The following is a 25,991-nucleotide window of genomic DNA, read 5'->3' on the forward strand; positions in this document are numbered from 1 at the left end:
CAGTACCGCATATATGAATGTAAAACACCCTTATCCCTAATATTTAAAATGAAATAAATCTATTTTGTTATTGGCCATTGTCCATCCATCTGGTCACTTTTTGTGACTAAGCAAATTTCGTTCTTTGAAATGCACTATTATTTTGATGCTTTGGATAATGGCTGATTAGCTCAGTTGGTTAAAGAATCAGTCTAATAAGCTGATTGTCATGGATTTGAGCCGTATTGACCAACATAGTAGTGGTCTCATTAATTGCATGCACAGAATTTTGTGATTGGGTGAAATTTGGCACATTTAAAACAATTACTGATGCAAAACAAAAATAATAATGTGTCAGAAACAAAAATTGTCAAATAAATACAGTTAAATATTTTTGTCAACACTGCGCTGTCTATCACTCGTGACACACAACACCATTAGTGTCACTGTACACTTGAACCCGCTCTACACTTAACACTCTACAATTCTCTCACTTAAAACAACCACACTGTTTCACTATACTTACTACTGGTCTCTGCACCTCTCACAGATTTATTATCTTTTTTCTTTAAGTAAAAACTCATGACCCTCAAAAAACAGCCTGTAGAGATGACTATTAACAACATTTTTAAGGACAATATTAATAACTAGCGTGGGTTTTCCGTTACATTCCTATAATCTCCAAAAAGCTGGCATATGCAAACATCGCTTGACTACTCTTCTGTCTTGAAGTGAGAATAGAGTATCCATTTTTATTGTACTAACAACTTGCAAACTGGATACTAGCTGCTTTCTCTGTTCATCAGACTTCGCAATGTATATTTGTTTTGTTGAAGTGAGTGGTTCTCATTAAATAGATTACAATTTATCATTGCAATTCCTTTTATCTGAAATCAGTTTTATTTGAGATCTACTTGAAAGAATGCACAGATTTATCGACAACAAAAAGTGACTTTTGTATCAAGGTTAAATTGCCAAAAATACAAAAGGGCAGTATAGATTTTGCTCTTTATTATTTCTGACAATTTCTTATAAATCACTAGGGAATTTTTTTATTGCTTTTGTGGTTAAGTAATATTAAAGTTGTTATGTTGTTGTGGAGGCACGAGAGAAACCTAGGACACAACAGTGCACAGAACAACACAGCATACATTTAAGAGGGTGGAGTAAGACATTTTGCAGTCTTGAACTAAAACAGCTCGTCTTATTTTTAGTATAGGACTAAAAGTTGTGCTGTGCATATATTGCTAGAGATAACTACTTAGTGTTACACTCGGTGCAGATTGAAATATGTCATTCTGGAAAAAATTGTTTCTTTGCTAAGAAAGTCAAAGATTCTAATTAATTTTTGTTAACTATTGTAAAATAAGGGTTGAAAGAAGGATGAGCACAAACATTTTTAGCAGTGCCCCTGTGCTAAATACCCAAGCTACTAGCGGGTAGTTAATTGAAATATCTTTAGTGATGAGTTCTTAATTTGCTGGAGGTGATCATTCTTAAGATGAGTTAGGAGGCCCTCATTTCTGATACTACCACAAAAGTCTCTAACTTTATGCCTATTGCTCAATAAGTGTCTTTTATCAAACTCCATATACCGAAATGTAGGAAACTTTGTGATTGCTGGTGTGTGAGTTTCGTAATCCAACCTCAAATTTTGACCAGGCTTAAAACCTACTTCTAAGGCACTACAAAAGGAAACTGAAGAACTTGCAAAAGAGAATGATAAACACTTTTTTCTCACCGTAGACAACTGAGAGGACAGCTAACCTTTGTAGTTATTTATGTAGACTTCGTGATGCATAATTAAATCATGTTGTAGCAGATACAAATAAACTGGATTGAGTAAGGACTAGATATGTGGCACAAAAAAAATTAGGTGTAATTCCTCCAGGGCAAGCCTTGGTTCCCTTTTCTATTATTTAACTTAGTGGACTGCCAGAGCTACACTTATAACTTTACAAGCGAGTACCTTTACAGGAGCTACAGGTGGAGGTTCAGTTCAGCTGCTGGCCATCTAACAAGATATTCATAAGATGCGGTATGGAGATAACAGGGGTAGTAGCAGAAACAGCTACAAGACTCGTGACCATCAAAGGTATCATGAAAGATGGATACAAACGTGGCTCTAAAAGTCGTGAGATTGGCAGAGAGGACCATTATTGCTGCCATCATCGCAGTTTTGACAACGAATCAGATAGTTTTAAAGATTGCACATATGCATCTTGTCACTGAGACAATCTCTTCACTAAGACAGTGTCAGGTGGGAGCATGTGACTTTTCATACCGGAATGCAGTGACCTTTGCTATGAATGTGGCTCAACAGATCACTTTGTGAAGGGCTGTCTCTGAGTGAAATGCAGCAGTGGCAAGAAACTTAAACATATAACAGCTGTAGGTGACAGACAGTGTCGTGTGTCACAATTGTGATGGTGAATACTACGTGAAAAGCGAGTGTCCTTTCAAATCGAGGAAAAATCTGGAATTTGAGGAAAACTCGAATAGTTTCAAACCAAAATTGTAATTGATTGGCAATAGATTTTAAACTCATCCTCTCTGTCTATAGCCATAATGTTTATCTTTGTTTAAACACTAAGACTGATGTCACCGTGTTGACAGAGAAAACTCGAAGGTCACTAAATTTCCACTTTTTCTAGCTCCACACTTTTGGTTGGCAGAGGTGGAAAGAGATTACATATAGTTGTGGAGTTGCTGATATTGAAATTAAGAGCAATCAAAAGTTTACCAACTATAAGGCACATGTGGTGTTAGGTGCTAGCAGAATTTTACTAAGAGCTCAAACAAAAACTTATCCACTTGGATCTTTTAGCGATTGTCAGTGCAATTATTCGGAAGACATTTGGCCCAGCCAAAGAGTTTGCTAAATTCTTTGAAGGGCTAAGAACAATGCTGGGCCTTTTTGGCATTAAAATTAAAAAGGATACATAACCTTGTCATTTTTTAAGCCTAATACCACTGGACAGGACAAAGACAAAGATGGAGAAGATGTTTGCTCTAAAGATTATTGAGCCAGTGGAACAGCCTACTGATTGGCGTTAAAGACTGATAATAGTTCCGAAGCTTAATAACGCTATAAGGTTGTGCTTGGACCTAACCCACCTTAGTAATGAAATCAAGAGGAAGACCCCCATATAAAATTGCACTGCCCTTATGTCTTATGCTACAAATGGACACAAGTGGAAAAGGTGCCAGATAATTGTCTGCGATAAAGTAAAAAACCTGTAGAGACCTCTAACGCCACTGACCAACTCATGTTCAGAGCTGTGCAGTCAGCAGGTCCAACTAAGGTCTTCTTGCTACAAAACACCAGGGCCATGATCATGAACCAGGCTATTTTGAGAAAATGTTGTGGGTCCTCGGTGAACAGTGTGCCGCCCGAGCATGGCGGTACATGGCTGACCTTATGGAGTTGAATGCCTGCAAGAAGGAATTCTCAAGTGAAATGGGAGTTTGAGAGGGTATGCCTTTCTAATAGATATGCTGGTTTCTGCTGTTGTAACCAGGTCCCACATTGTGGATAAAGCTTGTTGTCACTTCTTTTCAACTGCAGGTTTTGGTCAGGGGCACGAAAACATGAGTGAAAACTCCGCAGAGAAGAGAGACGACCAGGCATCAGATATGTGACCTTTGTACAGAAGGAAACTGCACTACCAAGCTTGCTGTAAGTGACTCGATACCCTAGGTTGCTAAGTCATGGGCAGATGAGGAGGGTTTGAACTTCTGGTCCAAGGAAAAGCTACTCAGTTCTATTATGTAAAACTCTCATCACCCATAATCTAAAATATGCCTTTAAGGGAGTTTTCAGACTCTATTGAAAACTTTGTGTGTGTTACTTAGAGTATCAACACGTATTCCACGCCTTACAATGCAAATAAGAGGTACCAGACTATTATGAAACGTGTTTATCTTGTTTCTTGTAATTAATGTTCCAAGGAATCCACTGAACTTTAGATAGTTCACAGGGTAATGGTGGCAAAAACAAAAATTAATCTTACTAAATATTCAACTAATTGCTGCACCGTAACTGAATAATGCTCGTAAAAGCAAACCAATTGAGAAATGCGCATCTATATACTCAAGCCGGAAAAATTATGAACCAAAAACTGCTTTTCTCTAATCACTACTTAAGGCTTGCGTATCAAAATTTAGCTTAGATTATAAGCAAAAATTTGCTCGAGTTTGGGCTCTGCTCCAAAAAATTTGTAACTTTTAAAAATTCAGCTCATATCTAAAAGTACCACTGCATATACAAAACTATAATGTTTGAAGAAATTTGGGCAAGTTGGTGTGATCTTTAGTTCAAACGGGTTTACGGTTTTTCATTTTTTGTTAAAATGTTATGCAAAAATGACCATGCTAACAGTAGTCTTTTATCTTCTGGCAGTAGGCTCATTCAAGTTTGACCAATAACAAAACTTGTTTTTCATACCAGACTCAAATAAACAAACTTATAAAATTATATTTAACAGGCTAGACTTTGACTCTTGTAAACTATCTAGAAATTATTTTATTGCATTGAGGAACGTAGGACTTTAAAGCATTAAATAGACGCAATTGATTAAAACTATAAACTAACATTAAACTTTGTTTCAATTGGTTAATGAGTTTATATAGAAACAAGGGGTAACATGTATTTCCATTGCTTATCATTTCATAGCGTAGGCTGCATCCCTCAAACATGATCCCGAAGTATTCATAGATAGTTTAAAACATGATTGTCTAACCAAAGTAAGTTTTTACCAATTATAGCGGTCCTCAGTACTTCCACAGTTAAGTAGCTTTAGTTGGTAGCAGTTGGGAGTTGTTTTCTAAATTTCACAGTTTTATGAAGCAACTAGAGCTTCAACTTTAGCGAAGTTAACAGCAATAGAAAAGCAGCAACTATTCCTTTTTGTAAAAGGTCTTGTGATTAAATTCATATACCTAGACTCCAGTGGTAAAGATTGTAAGTTTTCCTGTTTTCTATTCACTCCAGAGTCCTCACGAAGAGAGTGTAAGCGTTGTGGTGTTCTGCTCACATCTGAGTCTCGGGGTATGGATTTTAAGTGTTGCTGTGTTCTATTCGCATCAGATTCCCGTGGTACAGATTTCAACTGTTGTCGTGTTCTAGTTGCATCAGAGTCCCATGGGATGGTCTTTAACTGTTGCCATGTTTTAGTTGCATCATTTCCTGCAGTTGCAGCCGTCTCGTTATTTAGTTTACTAGATCTGTAAGATCGACAATGTTTTAGGTTAAATAGTGCGTAGTATTAGTGATACATTGTTTTGAACAGAAATGTTGCATTACTGACTGTTTGAAATTTCTTTCAAATACAATGAAAAAATCCTAAGCAGCATTGATCTCAGAGCCTCAAAAATGACTCTTTGTGTCAAAGTGAACCGCAAGTCAGGGAATTGCCATTACTCAACTTTGGTTATCCGCTGTAACCAGTATGACTGACCTTGCTACACTATACGACTTCCTCACAACATTAGCTGTATCTAAGGCTGTATCTAAGGCAGCATAACTCTTCTTTGAACACTTTATTAGAACAAATAAGTTAAGTCAACTCAAATAGCACCTTGGATTGACATACAGAAAACTAATATAATCATTTATACTAGAGAAATACATGCTGAAGCAATATATAGAGGTTTTACACTCTGCGTGATTTGCATAAATATAAATTCATGTAACAGGAAACAACATTGCATCAATTGACTTTTTTGAACGATTTGAATTTTTAATAAAGTAGTTATAGCGATAACCCGTTCTGTCAGCAAGAGAATGTTGCGGTCTGCGCAAGTATCCTCTAACACAGAACATAGGCTCTGTCTACTTCTTGGGCAAGCTTATCGTTTGACAAGGACAAACGTGTTAGGACAGTTATGGACTTACTAGTGATTAGAGTTGGGGGTCAACACAGCTATGTACTTACTAGTGATTAGAGTTGGGGGTCAACACAGCTATGTACTTACTACTGATTATAGTTGGGGGTCAACACAGCTATGTACTTACTGCTGATTAGAGTTTGGGGTCAACACAGCTATGTACTTACTACTGATTAGAGTTGGGGTCAACACAGCTATGTACTTACTACTGATTATAGTTGGGGGGTCAACACAGCTATGTACTTACTGCTGATTGGATTTGGCAAATATAGTTCTTTTTCGACTTTTTACGCTGTATTTGATGTAGTCATATGATGTTTCTGTATCCACTATCCGTCTACAGCACGCAGACAGTACAACACCAGCGCTAACAATCATAAAGCCTGTCAAGCAACCTAATAGAATGTTAATATATTCTTGCATTTCCTAGTTCTTCTGATATCAAGACAACCGCTTTACAACTTATTTATTTACAATGCATTTGTTGATAAGCTGTACATAGCTGAAATACTTGCTGCATATTTTATTTAAAGTACCCCAATAATGGCAGAGTATATACCAAGTTACCAACATCAACAGTATACAGTATATCAAGTTACTAATATTAGCACTTCTACTAAACCATCTAAAACATTCTTTGATTTTACTACCTGTTTCCATTAGATTTCTCTTTTTTAATCCTTCAGCTTTACCAAACAGGTAGTAGTAAAAAGGTAGTGGAAAAAAGGAAAGTTCAATATCTAGTGGCTCATCTTACTGTTTTAGTACAGACTTGCAGTGTATATATTGTACATTCTTGTGATGATATCTAAGCAAGACAGTGATTAGGATTTAGATGAGGAAAGTTACTGACTACAGAATTAAACAATATGGTCTTTTACACAATGATCTCTCTAGCTCAGAGCTTGCCCACAGTCTAAAGACAAGTCTATGATACGTGTGGATCAGAGTAGAGTAAGTGGAATGTGGCAAAATGGAATAGCATCAGCTCTAGTAGGGCAGCTATTTATGCTAGACAAAAAAGTTGAAAGATTATATACAAAGGCACTTGCGTGACCTGAGGCTCACCTAATACATATTTACAAACAATTTATTTATGAAAGTAGTTCAAAAGTGTTTTGGTCACAATTTATACAGCTTGTCAATTCTCCCTACTTCTTCTGTTGCTGACCCGATAGCCTGCTCCGACCTTAAAACATTGCATTTTAGTGCTGAACTTATAGATGGTAAATGGAATGTTTATAGATGTTAGGTATATTAGCAGGCAGTATTAGTTATAGATGTTATGTATATTAGCAGGTAGTGTTAGTTATAGATGTTAGGTATATTAGCAGGCAGTATTAGTTATAGATGTTAGGTATATTAGCAGGCAGTATTAGTTATAGATGTTATGTATATTAGCAGGTAGTGTTAGTTATAGATGTTAGGTATATTAGCAGGCAGTATTAGTTATAGATGTTATGTATATTAGCAGGTAGTGTTAGTTATAGATGTTAGGTATATTAGCAGGCAGTATTAGTTATAGATGTTATGTATATTAGCAGGTAGTGTTAGTTATAGATGTTAGGTATATTAGCAGGCAGTATTAGTTATAGATGTTAGGTATATTAGCAGGCAGTATTAGTTATAGATGTTATGTATATTAGCAGGTAGTGTTAGTTATAGATGTTAGGTATATTAGCAGGTAGTGTTAGTTATAGATGTTAGGTATATTAGCAGGCAGTATTAGTTATAGATGTTATGTATATTAGCAGGTAGTGTTAGTTATAGATGTTAGGTATATTAGCAGGTAGTGTTAGTTATAGATGTTAGGTATATTAGCAGGCAGTATTAGTTATAGATGTTAGATATATTAGCAGGTAGTATTAGTTATAGATGTTATGTATATTAGCAGGTAGTGTTAGTTATAGATGTTATGTATATTAGCAGGTAGTGTTAGTTATAGATGTTAGGTATATTAGCAGGTAGTGTTAGTTATAGATGTTAGGTATATTAGCAGGCAGTATTAGTTATAGATGTTATGTATATTAGCAGGTAGTGTTAGTTATAGATGTTAGGTATATTAGCAGGTAGTGTTAGTTATAGATGTTAGGTATATTAGCAGGCAGTATTAGTTATAGATGTTAGATATATTAGCAGGTAGTATTAGTTATAGATGTTATGTATATTAGCAGGTAGTGTTAGTTATAGATGTTAGGTATATTAGCAGGTAGTATTAGTAATAGATGTTAGGTATATTAGCAGGTAGTGTTAGTAATAGATGTTAGGTATATTAGCAGGTAGTATTAGTTATAGATGTTAGGTATATTAGCAGGTAGTATTAGTTATAGATGTTAGGTATATTAGCAGGTAGTATTAGTTATAGATGTTAGGTATATTAGCAGGCAGTATTAGTAATAGATGTTAGGTATATTAGCAGGTAGTATTAGTAATAGATGTTAGGTATATTAGCAGGTAGTATTAGTTATAGATGTTAGGTATATTAGCAGGTAGTATTAGTTTAAGCTTTTTAATATTATATTCTCTTATTAGAGCAGAAACTTGTACAGCAGTAGGAAAGAGAGGAAAGAGAAAGTAGGAAAGTAGGAAAGAGACAATTACATAAACCTGACCTGGTAGTGAACGGAAGTACAAAAGAGTTGGACTAGAGTGTCAAGACTGAACCTGGTGAGGTCAGCTGCCACTCATGGAGTGGTAAGACAACTTCTTAGCTAGCAAATCAGCCAGTGCTAACAGCCTGGTGGTACAAAAGCAAATGCTATGGAACTACCTTTTTAAATTGACAGTCCTCATCAGCTTGCAACACGGGATGTGGCAGAAACTTGCAGACACGGAAAAGAAAAGGCTTGACGGTTATAACACACAAATATTATTATATTTGAGACTTTTAAGTGCTTCGCGAGCTGAAAGAACAGTTTCAATATCACAAATCATGTTTCTTTTTTAACATTCTCTAATCACTATGTATAATATATTGTACACTTTAATACCTCTAGGTATACACTCTATACTTCTAATATACCATATTAGATTATATTCAGCTGTAAAAACAATAAATTGTACATACAAACAGCAAAAATTGACTGCCTTACATTTATCTCTATGGTGTCCGCTAGATGATGCCTTACAGCTTACTTACATACTATTAACCAATGGTTAGTACAAAACTATTAACTGAATACAAAAAGACATCAATTTAGGTATTGTATGTACTTGTTACCAACTTGGTTCTAAACTGAGACAGTTTCTTATAACTGGTCATAAATTATTTAATGGGTCATAGACCATTTATCAGATCATAGATCATTTAACAGGTCATGAATCCTTTACTAAGCCATAAATTCTATAACAGGTAACAGATCATTTAAATGGTCATGGCTCATTTAATAGGTCATAGCTCATTTACTAGGTTATAGATAGATTAATAAGTCATATATCATTTCCTCGAGGTTATATATCATTTAATAGATCATAAATCATTTAAAAAGTCATGGATCATTTAATAAGTCATAGATTTTTTAATCGGTCATAGAACATTTAAATGGCCATGCCTCATTTAATAGGTCATGGCTCATTTACTAGATCTTAGATAAATTAATAGGTCATGTGACTTTTAATAGGTCAAAGATCATCTAATAGGTCAGACCCTCAGAGCTACGATAGAATTAATAAATAATGGCAGCCTTTCCTTGAATAGATTTCACTAATGGAAACCTCATGCCCTGTAGTTGTCTACACCTGAGTAGACTTGTGGCTATAGCGCATTACAGGAAATAATCTGTTTATTATATTTGGTTAGGAAGCTACTGTTTAAAAATTGGTAAAAGTTTGAAATACACTCCTCACTAATATTTTAAGGTAAGAATACCACCAGTTGCATGATCATATAATCCTTGAGTCAGCTAGAAATGTTTATTGGTAAAAAATCAAATATACACAAATCTGTCTTGTACAAGAAGAGCATTTTGTAGGCAGCTGTTTTTAAAACCCAATAATTGACCCCCAATCCCCGAGATAAAAGATGGCGAGGGTCGCTGTTTCTATTTTATCTGACACTAGTTCTCAGATGCTGATTCTCACAAGGATGTAAAGGAGGCCGGATGCTCCCTACGTTAGCTCTCATCCATATATATGAGGAATGTGACAGAATTTGTGTTATCAGTCTCACCACATCAGCAGTAATGGTCAGTGCAAATTACTCTTCATTTGAAAAATATTTTTATTGCACTTACAATGCACTAATGTACTGTAAATACAGTTTATAATGACATGAGTCAGCTTCTGGAAGTCACAGAGATCATTAATAAAATAAATAATTTTAGTTTTCTACACAGTATAAAAAGATTATATTCTAAAGGCAAATTTTTCTGTACAATACTATATATGGGGGAGGAAATATTTTGTAAAAAAGAGTTGATTTGGTGTCACATCATGTACCATAATATTACAGATAGTCCTGAAGCTATTGGTGGCAGCACTGCTCAGCAGCGCAGCACTGTCAGCAGTTTCTGATAGCGACTTTCAGAAGCTGCAGACAACAGTGACCAATATCAACTCACTCGTGCAGGTAAGTGCTGGCAGTACTCAGGCTATAAAAGTTGTTGTTAATGTTATAGTTAATGTCTTTAAATGCCTCTAAACAGGAGGATCCATAAAAGACAAAAATATGTATTCTCATTTTACTTCCTATTTCCTCTGCGGCATCTTTACATGACATTCAGTGTTACTTATTAATTTACTGTTCCAAGCATCAAGCATCGTTCAACTGTTTTATTTAGGAACGTTGCAAATAATAGTTCTGAAGTCTGTTTGTGAATCGTCATCTGTGTGTGCGTGTGTGCAGGCGTGTGTATGTGCGTGCACGTGTGCGTATGCGTATGTGTGTGAGTGTGTGTGCATGTGTGGTGTATTGCCGGATACAGCATAATTTCAGTTCTAAATTCAGTTGATTCAACCCTGGTATACCTGAGCATCTTTGGTTTGTTTCAGAACTTCAGACTTTTATAGAACTCACTGCCCCTGTTCTTATAGGAGAAAACGATCTGTCTTTTTTAAATTGCTATACCACTGTTCTATGCGATAAACTTGACATTAATTTTAAATTGTTGAGGTATTTGTACTACGCATTTCTTATAACAGTTTACTTGTTGGTTCCTAAATAAAAAACATAAATTTGATATTTGATCACATAGCTGTTGGAATTTGTATCAAAGTCTGCATACTCATCTTTGAACTTCGGTGCAAAGCTAATGTGGATTAGCTATTATAGTATTACATATTATAATGCAGATGGCATTATAATATGTAGCTTTCCTATTCAAGTGGGAGCAACCAGTTTCACCAGGACTTAGTGCATATGACGGCTAGTGCTACTTATTCGCTGTCATACACTAAAATGGCTGAATGTGACAGTTACCTTTTCAAACATGATATACTTATCCAATTTATAGCTGACATTTGTTAGCTGACATTTGTTAGCTGACAGTTGTTAGCTGACAGTTGTTAGCTGACAGTTGTTAGCTGACAGTTGTTAGCTTACAGTTGTTAGCTGACAGTTGTTAGCTGACAGTTGTTAGCTGACAGTTGTTAGCTGACAGTTGTTAGCTGACAGTTCTTAGCTGACCCTTGTTAGCTGACAGTTGTTAGCTGACAGTTGTTAGCTGACAACTGATATAGCTGATATAGCCTGCAGCTGCTAAACAATATAATATCTCTTTTTGATAAGCAACTGCAAAAGACGATCAGCAGTCAGCGTACTGTAATCACAGGCCTCGCTCGTCAAGTCAGCCAGCAACAGCTACATGTTGAAGAGACAACTCGATCTCATGGCTCTTCTGGTCTCAAAATAACTCGTCTTACAAAAACTGGATCCAAATCTTATTTCTCGACAACCTTTTCTGGTAAATAATTTACTAGTTTATGGTCTACATATGAATACAATAGTGTGTTCATTCGTTCGCTGTGTGTCACGCTCTTCAGGCATTACATTTTGAGATAAATCATTGCTATAAGCAGGATTTGAACCCTCGACATTCACTTTCATAGTTATTATCATGATCGTCATAAGCAATGTACCAGACTGGTAGATTCTGGTTGAGATGGCACAACATGGTGCTGATACATAAGCTTATCTTAATATATATGACAAATCATAAATTGTAACATATCATGCTTTTAACATTATTACATTTTAAAAGTATTTTTCAATAAATTCAAATCAAGCCAGTACTACAAAACCTACATATAGAAAACATTGAAGTTAATAACATACAATTACGTAAACTGAAAGTTGTCTCTAAAAGTATACTGTATTTTGTTTCAGACAACAGAGTCGCATCCATCCATGAGCATTCCAACTACAGAGGCACTGTTGGTATGGGCGAGCTCGTGGCTGTACTCAACGGTGTAGAGTTTAGAACCAGACATAATGACTACAAGATGAGAATGCCTTCTCGCACGAGTAAAACTTACGGGGCCACCGAAGACATTCCCTACCCAAATGTTCCTCCTCAGGTTAGAGCCTAGGAATAAACAAGATGGTTGGTACACCAAAAATCTTTTTGTTTTGTTGATGGACATCCACTAGCTGCCCATCTGCTTCAAGTCATAGATATAACATTCTAAGAATCTTCAAGCTTACAGGCTGTACTTACTGTAGGGTCAACGAAACCACTTCTAGAACCTTTTTTTACTGTAGAGGTGCCTGAACAGCCCTGTGTGATGGTAGTAGCTTGTTAGTCAAACTGATTAATCTATGTACATGTATGTGTAGGTCTTGTCCAAGCCAACTTTGGCAGCCCAAATAGAGGAACTTAGAGAATGGTTCAAGGCCTGGCAGAGTTCTGATCACAGCAGAAGAGACTACAGAAAATATTTCAAGGTAAAATATTTACAAGCAACTCAATCTCTTTATGAATAACATTTCGTTATTTGTAGTAATATTTGCTGACACACCATTGACAAAAGTTAGCCACATCGTCTTCTATCTTAGTGTGCAATTTAATTTTTTAGGCCAACCTGTGTTACTTGGAAGGACAGTGGACCAATGCTGATAGTAAAACCTTGGATGAGCCATTTTCAAGTGACCGACACGCTATTGATGCTAAGAGTTTTTTTGAACTGCAGGTCAAACAGTTTTTTGCATCAGATAAACAAGTTTTCTAGGGCATTAAATGAGCAAATTAAGTTACTGAGTAAAATGTTTAGCAGTGTCCTTGAACTTACCACTGCAGTTCAGCAGATTTTAATTACTTCTACTAGACTAAGATCAGATACACAGCGGACACTGGAAGGAAGAGTACCAAAGAAAACTATGCATACCTGCCTACAACTATCACGAGCGTTGATGACCTTGGTAACATTGTCTACTCTCAGTGGAACTATAGGATACTCTGTCACCCGCTAAAAACACATGTTCCTCTCACCAGGTTGGTTCTGAGCTCTGAAAAATAGTGCATAACCTTTTCAAACTTTCATGTGCTAATTTAAAACCTATATGATTTATGTGATATATTTCATTAAAAAATATAATCATTTTGTGCTACTTTATATCAGCTTTAAATTTGTGTGATTTAATTTTATAAAATGTTTTTAAGACTGTTTTATAATCTATCAGTGATTGGTTAGTATAGTAGTGTCTTTATACAAGTTTCCAGTAGCTGCCTTACTTGTGACCAAGTGTTTTATATTCTCAAACTATCATGTGAGCTATGTATTCTGCAGGCTAGAAATTGTAAACTTTTCAAATTGCTGAGAGTATCAAGGGCCACCATATACATAGTCAGTTTTAAAAATAACAATATCAATATAGATATCAATACAGTATAAGTATTGACAGTGTTTCTCATGCCCTAAAATGCTATAATGTGATACAAAGATGTTTATGTGTTGCTAATTTCACTCTCATGTGTAAAAGTAGGATTTGTATGTGTAAAAATATGATCTCAACTTTTATGATTTTCTCAAAAGTATGATTTTCGTAATCTTTACTATGATAAGAGCCGTGCTCATCTGTCTGTCTGTCTGTCCGAAGGCACGCTAACAGTGTTAGGAATAAAAATTACAGCACTCAAAAATCAAACCTAGATTTATGTATTCGGATTTGAAGCCAAGCACATCTGCACTTCACCACTTGATCATCTTACCAAACCTCGGAATAATTGTGCACCTACTTATTACACATAACTCAGTCTCTCAAGGGGTAAGGAACTGACAATGTACTAGTATTGAATATATCTTGCAACTCTATATGCACGTTGATGTGGTTTAAAAAAATTCCAGAGTTATTGTTTGTGAATGTTGTACAGATTCCGAGTTGAAGATGACTTGGCCTCCAGAGTCGCTAACGGAAAAACGATGGAGAGTCATCGACTGTCAAGAGCTGCCAGGTTCTCATTATATGAAGATGTGAAAGACACCGTGTCTCCTAGCAAAAAGGACTCCTACATCAGAGAGCAGACCGGCACATTCCTAGATACGCTCATGTCAGAAATTCCTGGTACCCACAACATAATCCTATACGTAGCCTTAACTTAAAATGTGCAGATAACTCTTGTAATAAAATGGGCAGATGCTTTGTAGATAGTAGAGACCATAGAGTTATCTCCCCCTAGAGTGATAACTGTGCATTCAACAACACGAGCGTTTCCGGTGCCAACAAGGAGCGTTTAGGCCACGCCCCTTTTTTGTGCTAGTCAATCGTAGTGATCGACAGAACAATAACGTCAGCCATGAGAATGATCATGAATTTCCAGTTAAGAGAGTAATTATTGCTCATATTAAAGAAATGATGATTATAGTTTATTACTCTAATATATGCTTATTATTTAAAGCAATTCAATACCTACATGCATTGAAAAGGCACTGAATAGATAGTGTTAAGTAAGTGAGTTAATGCAATCAGTTACTCCAATGATATACAGCCCCCAAACATGAGGGGCTGTATATCATTGGTTATTCATAGATAAGATAGATAGTCATACTGGGGTTGTATTACATTGGTGTGATGGGAAGCTAATCGGCTGCCATCAACTGAAAGTATTGACATTGTATGGTGATAGAGTGATTCATTGTCACCTCAGTTCACAAACAGCCCTTGCATGTAATCTTAGATTTCAATACATATCAATCAAATACATAGACTAGCTTGAAGCAAAGATGTCCACTAGTTAGTGGACATCTTTGCTTGATGTAAGCAAGCAAAAAGTTTGAAAGTTAGAGTGGCAAATGTTGTTATATGTTAGATAAAAATAAATTATGCTTAATTATACTAAATTATAATTATTTAAAAATAAAATAGACTTTTTATTACTTTATTTATTAAATAAAGTAATAAAAATTAGCTATGATTACAATAATTTTTTATTGTAATCATAGCTAAACAGATTATAATTAGCATTACTTGCTAATTAATTTACATTTAAACACATTTGCAGTTTCATTTTTCTTCCTAATTCATTTCAACAAAAAACTTCTTTCATGATATTAAATTTAAAAGTGGTAGTTGTTTGAATAAGCTTGAAAACATTTACAGTTGTTTTTATTTTCTCTCTTCTCTTCATTTATTTCAATTACACAAAACACTTTTCATAATATGTTGTTTGAAAGTTAAAGTGGCAAATGTTGTTATATATTAAATAAAAATAAATTATACTTAATTCTACTAACTATAATTATATAAAAATAAAATATACTTTTTTATTACCTTATTTATTAAATAATTTTTCATTGTAATCATAGCTAAACAGATTATATTTAGCCATTACTTGCTAATTATTTTACATTTAAACACATTTAGTTTTATTTTTTTTCCTAATTTATTTCAACAAAACACTTCTTTCATGATATGAAATTTAAAAGTTGTAGTTGTTTGAAAAAGCTTGCAAACCTTTAGAGTTGTTTTCTTTTTCCTCTTAATTCTTTAAAATTGCTTAAAAATATTTTCTTATGATATGAAGTTTAAAAGTTAGAATAGTAAATGTTATATAAAATTAAATTTTCTGTCCAAATAATTTTTTATTACTCGGGCAACACCGGGTAGTACAGCTCATAGTTGATGGCAGTTGATTAGCTTCCCATCACACCAATGTAATACAACCCCAGTATGACTATGTATGTTATCTATGAGTAACTGCTTGCATTACCTTCACTTTCACTCACTATCTATTCAGTGCCTTGGCAAGTCATGCAGGTATCAGGGATTACGTGTATGTCACAATTTCCATTTTCATAATTCATTTCCATATTATTTCCATTTCTATATTATTTCCATTTCCATAATTCATTTCCATATTAATTCCATTTCCATAATTCATTTTCATATTATTTCCATTTCCATATTATTTCCATAATTCATTTCCATATTATTTCCATTTCCATATTATTTCCATTTCCATAATTCATTTCCATATTAATTCCATTTTCCTACTTCATTTCCATAGTATTTCCATTTCCATATTATTTCGATTTCCATAATTCATTTCCATATTAATTCCATTTCCATAATTCATTTCCATATTATTTCCATTTCCATAGCATTTCCATAATTCATTTCCATATTATTTCCATTTTCATACCATTTCCATACTTGTAAAATAAAATTTCCATATCCATTTCCCTAAAATTATGGAAATATTTATGTTTATGGAAATGAAAAAGTAAACATTTCCATAATATGTTTAGCGATCCCTGGTAGGTATTGAATTGCTTTAAATAATAAGCATGTATTAGAGTAATAAACTATAATCATCATTTCTTTAATATGAACATTAATTACTATCTCAACTGGAATTCATGATCCTTGTTTAACCCTTCTCATGGCTGATGTTATTGATCTAGTCAATCACTACGACTGACTAGCACAAAAAAGAGGCGTGGCCTAAACGCTCCTTGTTGGCACCGGAAACGCTCGTGTAGTTATCACTCTAGGGGGAGATAACTCTATGGTAGAGACTAGCACTAAAATGGTTGAACGATTAATACGTCATTTATTTAATCAAACATGTTGAGGTGCAAGTCTATCCATTTGGAAATATGTCCAAAAAGTTTTTGTTATTTGTAATTTTCACTCAGTAAAACGATAATTAAGCCACATTCTGCCCAGTCATATTAAAAGTGGGGACATGTATACGGTAATACGTTATATTACAGATATATGTATGAGTATTAGAATCTTATTACCAGCACTTTGCAAGTTTTCAGCAAATCTTTTTCGCTTTCAAACAATGGTGCTTTCGATTTTGGGAAAGAAATCGAAATATTATTTTTTACTTTGCTGTAAATTGTCTTGAGCTGTGTGGTGTGTAGTAACCATAGATATATAAACCTAGATTGGCCAATAGGGAAAAAGCCTGTCATGGCCCACCCGAAGAGCCAGACCCTGGCTAGGTAAAAGACTAATATCATGTTGAACTAAACATGACTAAATATGATGAGCCTGTGAAGTTTTGATCTGATCAGGGAAGTGGAATCAATGGCTTTCTTAGCTAGAGCTGGAACAAGACCAAGGAATGCAGGGTCGGACCAGACTCAGGGTCAGCAATGAGGGCCAAGATCGGGTCGGACCAGGTCAGCACGCGCCGCGATTTTTTATTCATTTAAGGTTAAGAGATAGTTCTATTGCAGCCTAATGTTGTGACATCAATAAACTAAGATAAAAGAAACCATTATCACACCAATCATTATATTTTGAGGCTTGGTTTATAGATGCAATCTATAATTTATGGCTAGACATTGATGGATCAATGCTACTCAATGGGTGATAGATTAATGGCATGATTTGGCTAGTGTTTTTATTACAGATTTTATTTTCAACTGCTATTATAATCAACAAGAGATTAATTAAAAAATACTTTACAAATATAGAAATAGATAACCCAGCATAGTGGAAAGCAAAAATCCATCACTTCCCTTAAACTTCTGGTATTAGTGAAAGAAACTAAAAATATAATAAATTTGCTGGATTGAAGGTTCTTAGACGCGCTTTTAAGTTCCTCAGGATGCCCTCGTTGTAAATGCCTCAATGGTATTGAAATGGACCCTTCTTTGTAGCTTAAAGGTTGACTTGCAACAAAATTCACATTACAGTTATTTGGCATCAAAAGATTCACCATGTCTTACTCTGTTGTGTTGTAGGTGCCAAATACGTGGAAATGTGATTACAAGCATTTAAAAGCTCAAAAACGAAAAGCCACCGTTAATTGGAATCTCTTTATTTCTCTGACGTGGTCATTACAGTTTGGTTATTGTCTTGTCACGTGATGTTCTCACGTGAATTGAAAAACAATTGACAAACACTTCGGGTTTTACCGAATACCCCGTATCAAATATAGATGCTCGCTACTTTACAGTTTTCTTTCGACATTATTCAATCGTCAAGTCGTAATCTGATCACGTGACCCAATACTTCGAAAATAATTTTTGCAGCACTTTTCGATTATCACAGGTGGCCAACAGGCTCGTCATGATTATCGGACAATGATATGTACTCCTTCGAGCTAAGGTTAAAAAGTTTAACGATTTTTTATGGTAAGTTATAACATATCACTGCTAAAAGTGACAGCATTACAATGGCGATAAAACAGACGCGTAAGAACAATAGACATAGTTTTATTGAATGCGTGAAGTATATTTGTGAAAATATTTCGACGAATGAGGTTGCATGAAAGTGTAAACAGAAACCATTCTGTAACGACTATGTCCCATTTGAGCCGTTTTGGAAAGAGAATCCAAACTACGGCGGTCTCGTGTGGCTGCGATTAACTGTTCGCTTTTGAGCTTTTAAGAGCTTGTAATCACATTTTCACATATTTTGCACCTACAACACAACAGAGTAAGACATGGTGAATCTTTTGGTACCAAATAACGGTAATGTGAATTTTGTTGCAAGTCAACCTTTAAACAATAGCATTGTGTTGAACATCAGCAACTTCTCCATGTTGACAATTAGTGCTAACCTAGGAGAGTTTTTCACCAATCCAGCACTACTAAGCAACACTCTCGTCGCTTTCTCACTGTGGTTGCAAACCTTAATCACCACAGGCAAAGACAAAGTCAAACCACCACGATTCTTAACTGTGATTAGGGAATTCTTTGCTTGGTTTACATCATAGTTGGTAACATCCACAATGCTAGTGATACAATAATTACATTTCAGCTTTGGTGACCTAGCCAGCTACATAGCCAGCTGTAAAATAATCATTCTGTCTCATTTTTGACTTAAGACATACTTGCATACTCATCATATTTAGTCATGTTTAGTTCAGCATGATATTAGTCTATTTTCCTAGCCAGGGTCTGACTATTTGAGTGGGTGGGCTATTTGTCCCCCTCCTTTCTCCTTTTTCTCTTTTCCCCTTCTCACTTCTTCTTTGGAGAAGGAGAAAGGAGAGAATAGGGATAGGAGATGGTGGCAGATAAAGCCCTGATGGCTCATGATTTGTTCGCAACAATTCATAGCTTTTATAGTTTTAATATAAGGTGGTTATCAGATATTATCACAGAATTGCTTTAGTTTACTGGATTATGTATACAAGAAGGTTTCTATGTGAAAATAAATGTGATTTTGTCAAATTCTCCTCATTAGCTCCATTGTTAATAACAGTGCAGTCAAGCGTGAGGTACAATACAATGACGTTACGCCATGCTATTTAGGTCGGACAAGGCAACTGATGGGAATAGCTATTATTGGTCAATCTAGGTTTATATATTTATGGTAGTAACTATTAAACCGCTGTAACCATCACTCAATGTTATCAACTGTTAGCTGGAATAGTAAAGTTATAGATAAGTGTTCATTATTTTAGCTAAATCACAACTGCATGCTACCAACGTCACCTATAAACCAGTAACATTGGCTATTATAGTAACTGATGTATTTTCGTTGTGGACAGGGCTTGACAACTATCCTGCAAACGTAGTGGATGATGCTTTTGGCGAGATTGCCTACAAGCCCGATGCCAACATCACTGCCAAGCCAAAGCCTCTGAATGTCGGCTACTACCACAAGTCAGTATACTTACATGTATAATGTTCGATCAGCTCTTTACAGCTTGTTGCATATTACATTACATGTTTTCAAGTAAAACTGTACATAGGTCAATGGAAACAGAGTGTAAGTGTGTAAGTATAGGCAAAAGATTAAAAGTAGAGTTCAGATTTAAGGCTAAAAATGAATTAGGAAGAGAGGGTGATGCATTTGAGCTTTTTAGGTTGTTAACTTGTTAGTAGTAAGTAGTTGTAACTAGTAGTAACTGGTTGAAACTAGTTGTAACTAGTTGTTACTAGTTGTAACTAAGTCGTAACTAGTTGTATAAATACTGTAGATGTAATTAGCTGTAACTAGTTATAATTAGTTGTAACTAGTTGTAACTAGTTGTAAGTAGTAACTAGCATCAAATATTTGCTAAAGAGTTATGCAATTTCAATGGCTTGAGACATAACATTCAGTATATTTGTAGCAGATGCTTACCTCATATGTAACTATTTTCTGTAAACAAAATGGAGCATACAACTTTATTATTAAACAAATTAACAAAAAATTATGTATACATCTATTAATCAACTGACATTAAATGTCGACTTTAGAATTTTTACAATATTCAATATGCTCATTTGTAATTAATAATAATGTATAATTAACTAATTATAAGAATTAATAATGGTGTTTCACTCATCTATTACATGATATACTAAGTTACACCTTCAGTATTCATAATTAATCTTGTTATTTACTTATTATTGTTACTACTCCTCTTTTATTTAGAGTTTTTTTGTATTTTGTATTGTTTATACGGTATTTTTATTGTATTCTCCTGGTTTTGAACTTCATAGTTGTTGTTTACTTTCTCTTCACATGTTATTGCCAGCTTGCTGTGCATTAGCTTTTCATATATTTTATGTTTAGTGCTTACAAGGTTGCTGGACAGGATGCTATGGGTGTGAGTATCAGCAGACGAGGATTTTCTGACTTAAACCTGTACATAGCCTACAACAACCAGTCAAAAGTTGCTCTAACAAAGGTATTCAGCACCTACTTCTCTTCTAGCCCCTATCTTGATATGATATACCATTTATAATATCACCGTGGTTACAAGCTAACTAGATATCCTACTGTAGTACCCGTCTCCTTCGCTCATGTCATTCTCATGCACAAGTTCGATGTTTACCATGCTGAGCCCAAGAACTGTTCACACACAACGGACTGTCAGGTTTTTGATAAACATGGCTAATTTCTGTCATAGCTGATGTTTCTGACCTTACTTACAGGTGACAGGCAAACGCAAGAGAGTGACCACATGTTCAAGTTCGCTAGCTAAAGTGAGTCTATGAAACCTCATTAAGGACTCTAGCGGTTTTAGGAAAAAACAAACTTTGTACATAAGTGTACACATACCACACAGTTATACATACATGGTGTGCAGTTTTTATTGTTTAATGCTCCGATGACTACCAGAATTACAGATGTTCTTGCATGTCATCATTTCTCTATATCTTCTCTGATTGGAAGATATTTTCCACTCTTTCCTTTTTTACCAGCTATATATATATAGCCAGTAAAGGAAAGGCAAACGATTTCAACTTTTAAGATCATCAGCCTGATGATTGCGTAAGCATGAAACTGACAGTAGCTAACTCTGAGAGATAACCGACAGCAGATAAATACTCTATATATATATCTATATATATATATATATATATATGTATATATATATATATACATGTATATATATACATGTATATATATATATATATCTACTAATTTATACTGCTCAATTCTATGTTGAGCACTGTAGTTTTAGGTCTACTTATGAAAATATTCAATCTTCTATATACGTATATATTTATCAAAGTATGTCTGCATGTCGTATATTTGTCTGCATTCCGGCTATAGCTAATATAAGCATAGTCAAGCTGGGCAACAATGCTGACGTAATGTCAATGCCCACAGCCTATCGGCATTTGAAGCTTACTAACTAGCTTAGTGGAATTTTCATTGGCAATGTGCCAGGCCACTTGGCAATGGCCTGCCACTTGCTGGAGAGTTGCCTGCCAGCAAGTGGTAAGCAAATCTCATCACTTTTCATTGTTTATACGCTAATTTTTAATACCCAGGCAACGCCGGGAGGCACAGTTAGTATACATATATATTGAAATTATACACACACGCGTGCATGTGTGCGCTTCCGCGATAGTGTATACAACTACTTATTTATAAATATTTACTTAAGTAAAAATACTATATTTACTTAAATATATATACAAATATCTCACTGTTTGTCTCACTGGATCTAGCAATGAAAAGTTCACTTCGCAGAGGAGTTTATCTCAGTACCTCCTGGTTTGAAAACCAACTAAACCGCTTCACTATGATCGTTCAACTGACCCTAGATGTGAATGATAGTGATTTACCTAATTATGATGGTTAAAATACTTGCACTTTAAGCGCTTGGGGTTATTAACTAGCACAGTTGATCGTTACGCGTCACATAACGATTATTAGGCTGGTTTAAAACACCGCTAATGTTATAGGCTTTCTGAAACTCTATCAACGGCCATTATTGTTATATTTAATTTGGATAATCTTTTGGTGCCTTCAACAGTAACGAAACACACTACTCAGTAATTGAACCCTAAAGAGGAGTCAAACGCAAGTAAACCTGATTACAATAAGTTTCCTCTTGTTTGCCAGTCTTCCTCTAACTCCCTAGTATTAATAGGGAACAGATAACAAAGCGTGTAGCGGTTTAATCAAGAACACCGATTTTACAGTCAGACATGAACTTAATTTGGAGATAGCAAACATAATTTGGTTAGTCTGGAGTTCTTGCCTATATTTCTAACATGAATTTTACTGGTTTCTATTTACTCTGTCAGCGCTCACTATGTTATTGCAGAAAACTGGTTGCGCCATGTGGGAATACCCTGAGTACGCTCATCGTGTCTCTTACGCCATACCATTAGAAATCATCTACACAACTCCCTTGCAGACGTGGAACCCTTACAAGTTCACTTATTACACCAAATCTAATGGTATTTCCTGACCTTTTTTCTGCTCTTTTCTAATTATTCAAGTTTTCTCTAATAATATGATGTTTTTTTAAGTCATACACTTCATTCCTCTGCTTTTTTCTCCAATCAAAACTCACGCTTTTGTCTGTTCCTATATATGTTCAATTTGCTTTTCTGGCTGACTGTCGTACTTAAAAATTTCCACTTGATGTAAATCTTCAGGTTCTCAAATGGAACATTGGTACACAAAAAATGTTTGAAGTAAAGCCTCGGTTACATAGATTGAAAGTATACACCAAATTTATTCATGAGAAGTAAAAATCAAGAATATGGAGGTGAATCAAAGCTTTTTTATATAAAGTTTCAGTCACATACATCTCAACACCATAGTTTAACTCTTAGGTACACAGCTTTCTACTTCTTTTGAAATAATGCATAGAGCGATGGAAACCAGTCAATGAGAAGAAGGTTAACAATATGGGTAGAAATGGTATGAAGACAAAAGAGAGAGCTTACTATGGAACGAGTGACCACTATTACTACTTCACACCAGAAGAGTTCTTCGGTGGGTTTGATATAAAGCTGTATCTCACTTTAGAAGTCACCTTATTCTATGTATTGTATGACATTGCTGCCAGCTATTATAGTGGCAGCGATTATAGTTCTATAGTGGCTGTATCTATAGAAGCTCTCGAGATATACAAAAAGTTTCCTGGTGCAAATTCTCAAAAAACTCAAAGCTGTTGGGGTTTTTGTAGCTGAATACCAATCAACCAGTAAGAAACATAACATAAATTATTTGATGAATATTTCAAGATTACTTTGGACCTCAATATGTAACTCATATAATCAACAATCGGTGATCTATCAAATTGTATGAGCTGATATCAGAGAGACCTCACAGCTGCATGCATGCTTTGTTATAATTATCTTCCATATCCTTTTATAGCAAAGCTGATAAATGGGAAAGCTGACCCTGCTGATACAGTTAGCCGCAATTCTATCGGTGTCCTTGACCCATCCGGTAAAGTAAGGTGGGTTCATACCATAACCTGTAACTACACAATTCTTAGCTTGTCAACAAACCAAATATAGATCGATGAGCTCAGATTAGATCAACATTCAGTTATTAGATCATACAAGCGTTTTGTGTTTTGGTTTTGGATTCTGCAAAACCTACCTGAATTATGTGATAAATTATTTATATTCTCTTTTGGGTGTTTGCATACACAGGCACCATCAAAACTTGTCGAGTCAATCTTTTCAGCAAATTGCAGAAATGGTATTTCATTTGTACAGAAATGTGATGGCAAGCGGAATAAGTATAATGACAAAAGACATACCCGGAGTGGGACAGATGAGGCTTCGCTATCCGATCATGCCCATCCATGACTTTGGCAATGTCATACATATGGAGATGCAGGCTCTAGCTGACATGACACTCAAGAAGAACAAGTATCAGAGGCTCTACCCAAATATGCGTTTCGAGAATGGAACCATCGAGGAGGTGAGGTAACACACTCAGTACTCATAGGGAATACTACTCTATGTGTTAAAAATCACTGAGCATAGACTCAGACATGAGGTGTGAATACAGTTTCTCTACATTGCTGACTATATGATGAATAACAATATAGATAATTAGAGTAAAAGCTATAGGTACAGCTATGAGCCAAAGAGGCTGAGGAGTGAGATGTGTATTTATCAGAGATCTGGAAGTATGTTCGGTGACAAAATAACTACCTGTTTTTACCCGAAACAAGTTTTACTTTTGTTTTTCTAAGTAACAACAATTAGTTCACAAAAAGTGGAAAAGGTGATTGCTAGCTAAATAACTGCTGGTGGCGTCATCGACCACAGGAGTCACTGCAACAACATACTTTTCTCATAACTTGAAACTTTTCAAAGGAGTTGTCAGCTGTGGCTTAGCTTTCTTGGCTTTGGGTAGATATCAATTTGACCTACTGTAGGCTACTTGGGTATTGCCAACTAAGTAAGTGAAACTCTCTTCAAAATATTTTCACCAAAAATAAGCAAGCATGCAATTGGCCATACCTGGATTTTACCATAGTGGAACACCTATTCCGTTCTCAGAGAGAACCTGTGATGTGTGTCACTTGTACATGTGTCAGTCTTATACATCTTATTCATAGTGTCTCTCAAACTTGCTCATAATACCTTGTATAAGCCTTGTTCCCATTGGCTACAGCTCATAATACCTTGTATAAGCCTTGTTCCCATTGGCTACAGCTAATTTAAACTAGTCAAACGGAATGCATAATAAATATAATGACTTTACAATTGTATTGTGGTACAGTTCATACACGCAAACTCTATGCTTTGTGACATGGGTTTACAGGTTTATACGTTTGAAACGAGGATGTCAACAATGACTTCAGTGAGTCCTCATGTGCATTCTTTTGAACTGACTTCTTCCGAGATTGACACACTGAAATCTGGCAAAAATGTTAAAGTTACCACCTCACAAAACTCTGGACACTCGCACACCATCGAAATAATGTACAACACAAAGTGGAACACTAGTGAGTTTCTTCTTTTTTACAGTTTCATGTCAGGAAACTAGAAAAGCTCACTTTATCTAATATATATGTTGCAGTATCATGTGTTCACCTTATCTATATGTTGTGGTATCACGTTCACCTTACATATATTTTGAGGTATCATGATCACTTTATCTATATGGTCCGATATCATGTTCACCTAATTTATATGTTATGAAATTTATTTTATCTTACTGATATGTTATGGTATCAACTTCACTTTATCTATATTTTGGGGTATCAAGTTCACCCTATCTATCTGTTGGGTATTAAGATGTCAGTTGTAATGGAGTTCATTCGGTTTATCTTCCAGAACGAGTGAAATCTTTCAGAAATGTTGTTGATCTGTTTAAACCTGTTTTTCTTGACAACTGGCTTACTCAACAGAAAATGCTATTTCAGTTAAAATACGGAAGTGTGATGACAAGGAATGGAAGTGCTGGGATGGCCATCAAGGAAAACTGACCTGTCCTGAATGCTGGCTAGGTACTCCTATAGCTTGATGAAAATAAATTCTTTAATTATAGATAAGTTGAAGTGTTTTGTCATCATAAA

The 25,991-nt window shown here is 35.2% G+C and overlaps 2 protein-coding genes across 2 annotated transcripts in view; both read left to right on the plus strand.

Moving 5' to 3' along the window:
- Positions 1–11,671: 11,671 nt before the first annotated feature.
- LOC137390663 (uncharacterized) overlaps positions 11,672–25,991 on the plus strand; it is a 49,699-nt gene continuing 35,379 nt past the window's right edge. Inside the window, exons 1-2 of the mRNA XM_068076992.1 lie at positions 11,672–11,768; positions 12,191–12,381. Of these exons, the coding sequence (XP_067933093.1) occupies positions 12,244–12,381 (138 nt within the window). The 5' untranslated portion in view covers positions 11,672–11,768; positions 12,191–12,243. The remainder of the gene's footprint in view (positions 11,769–12,190; positions 12,382–25,991) is intronic.
- Positions 23,830–25,459, plus strand: LOC137385452 (uncharacterized). The gene is made up of 3 exons (XM_068071914.1): positions 23,830–23,909; positions 24,175–24,382; positions 25,235–25,459. The coding sequence occupies exons 2-3, from the start codon at positions 24,182–24,184 to the stop codon at positions 25,457–25,459; spliced, it is 426 nt and encodes a 141-aa protein (XP_067928015.1). The 5' UTR covers positions 23,830–23,909; positions 24,175–24,181.

This window comes from Watersipora subatra, chromosome 1, assembly GCF_963576615.1.
Source record: "Watersipora subatra chromosome 1, tzWatSuba1.1, whole genome shotgun sequence".
Classification (NCBI taxonomy): Eukaryota; Metazoa; Bryozoa; class Gymnolaemata; order Cheilostomatida; family Watersiporidae; genus Watersipora; species Watersipora subatra.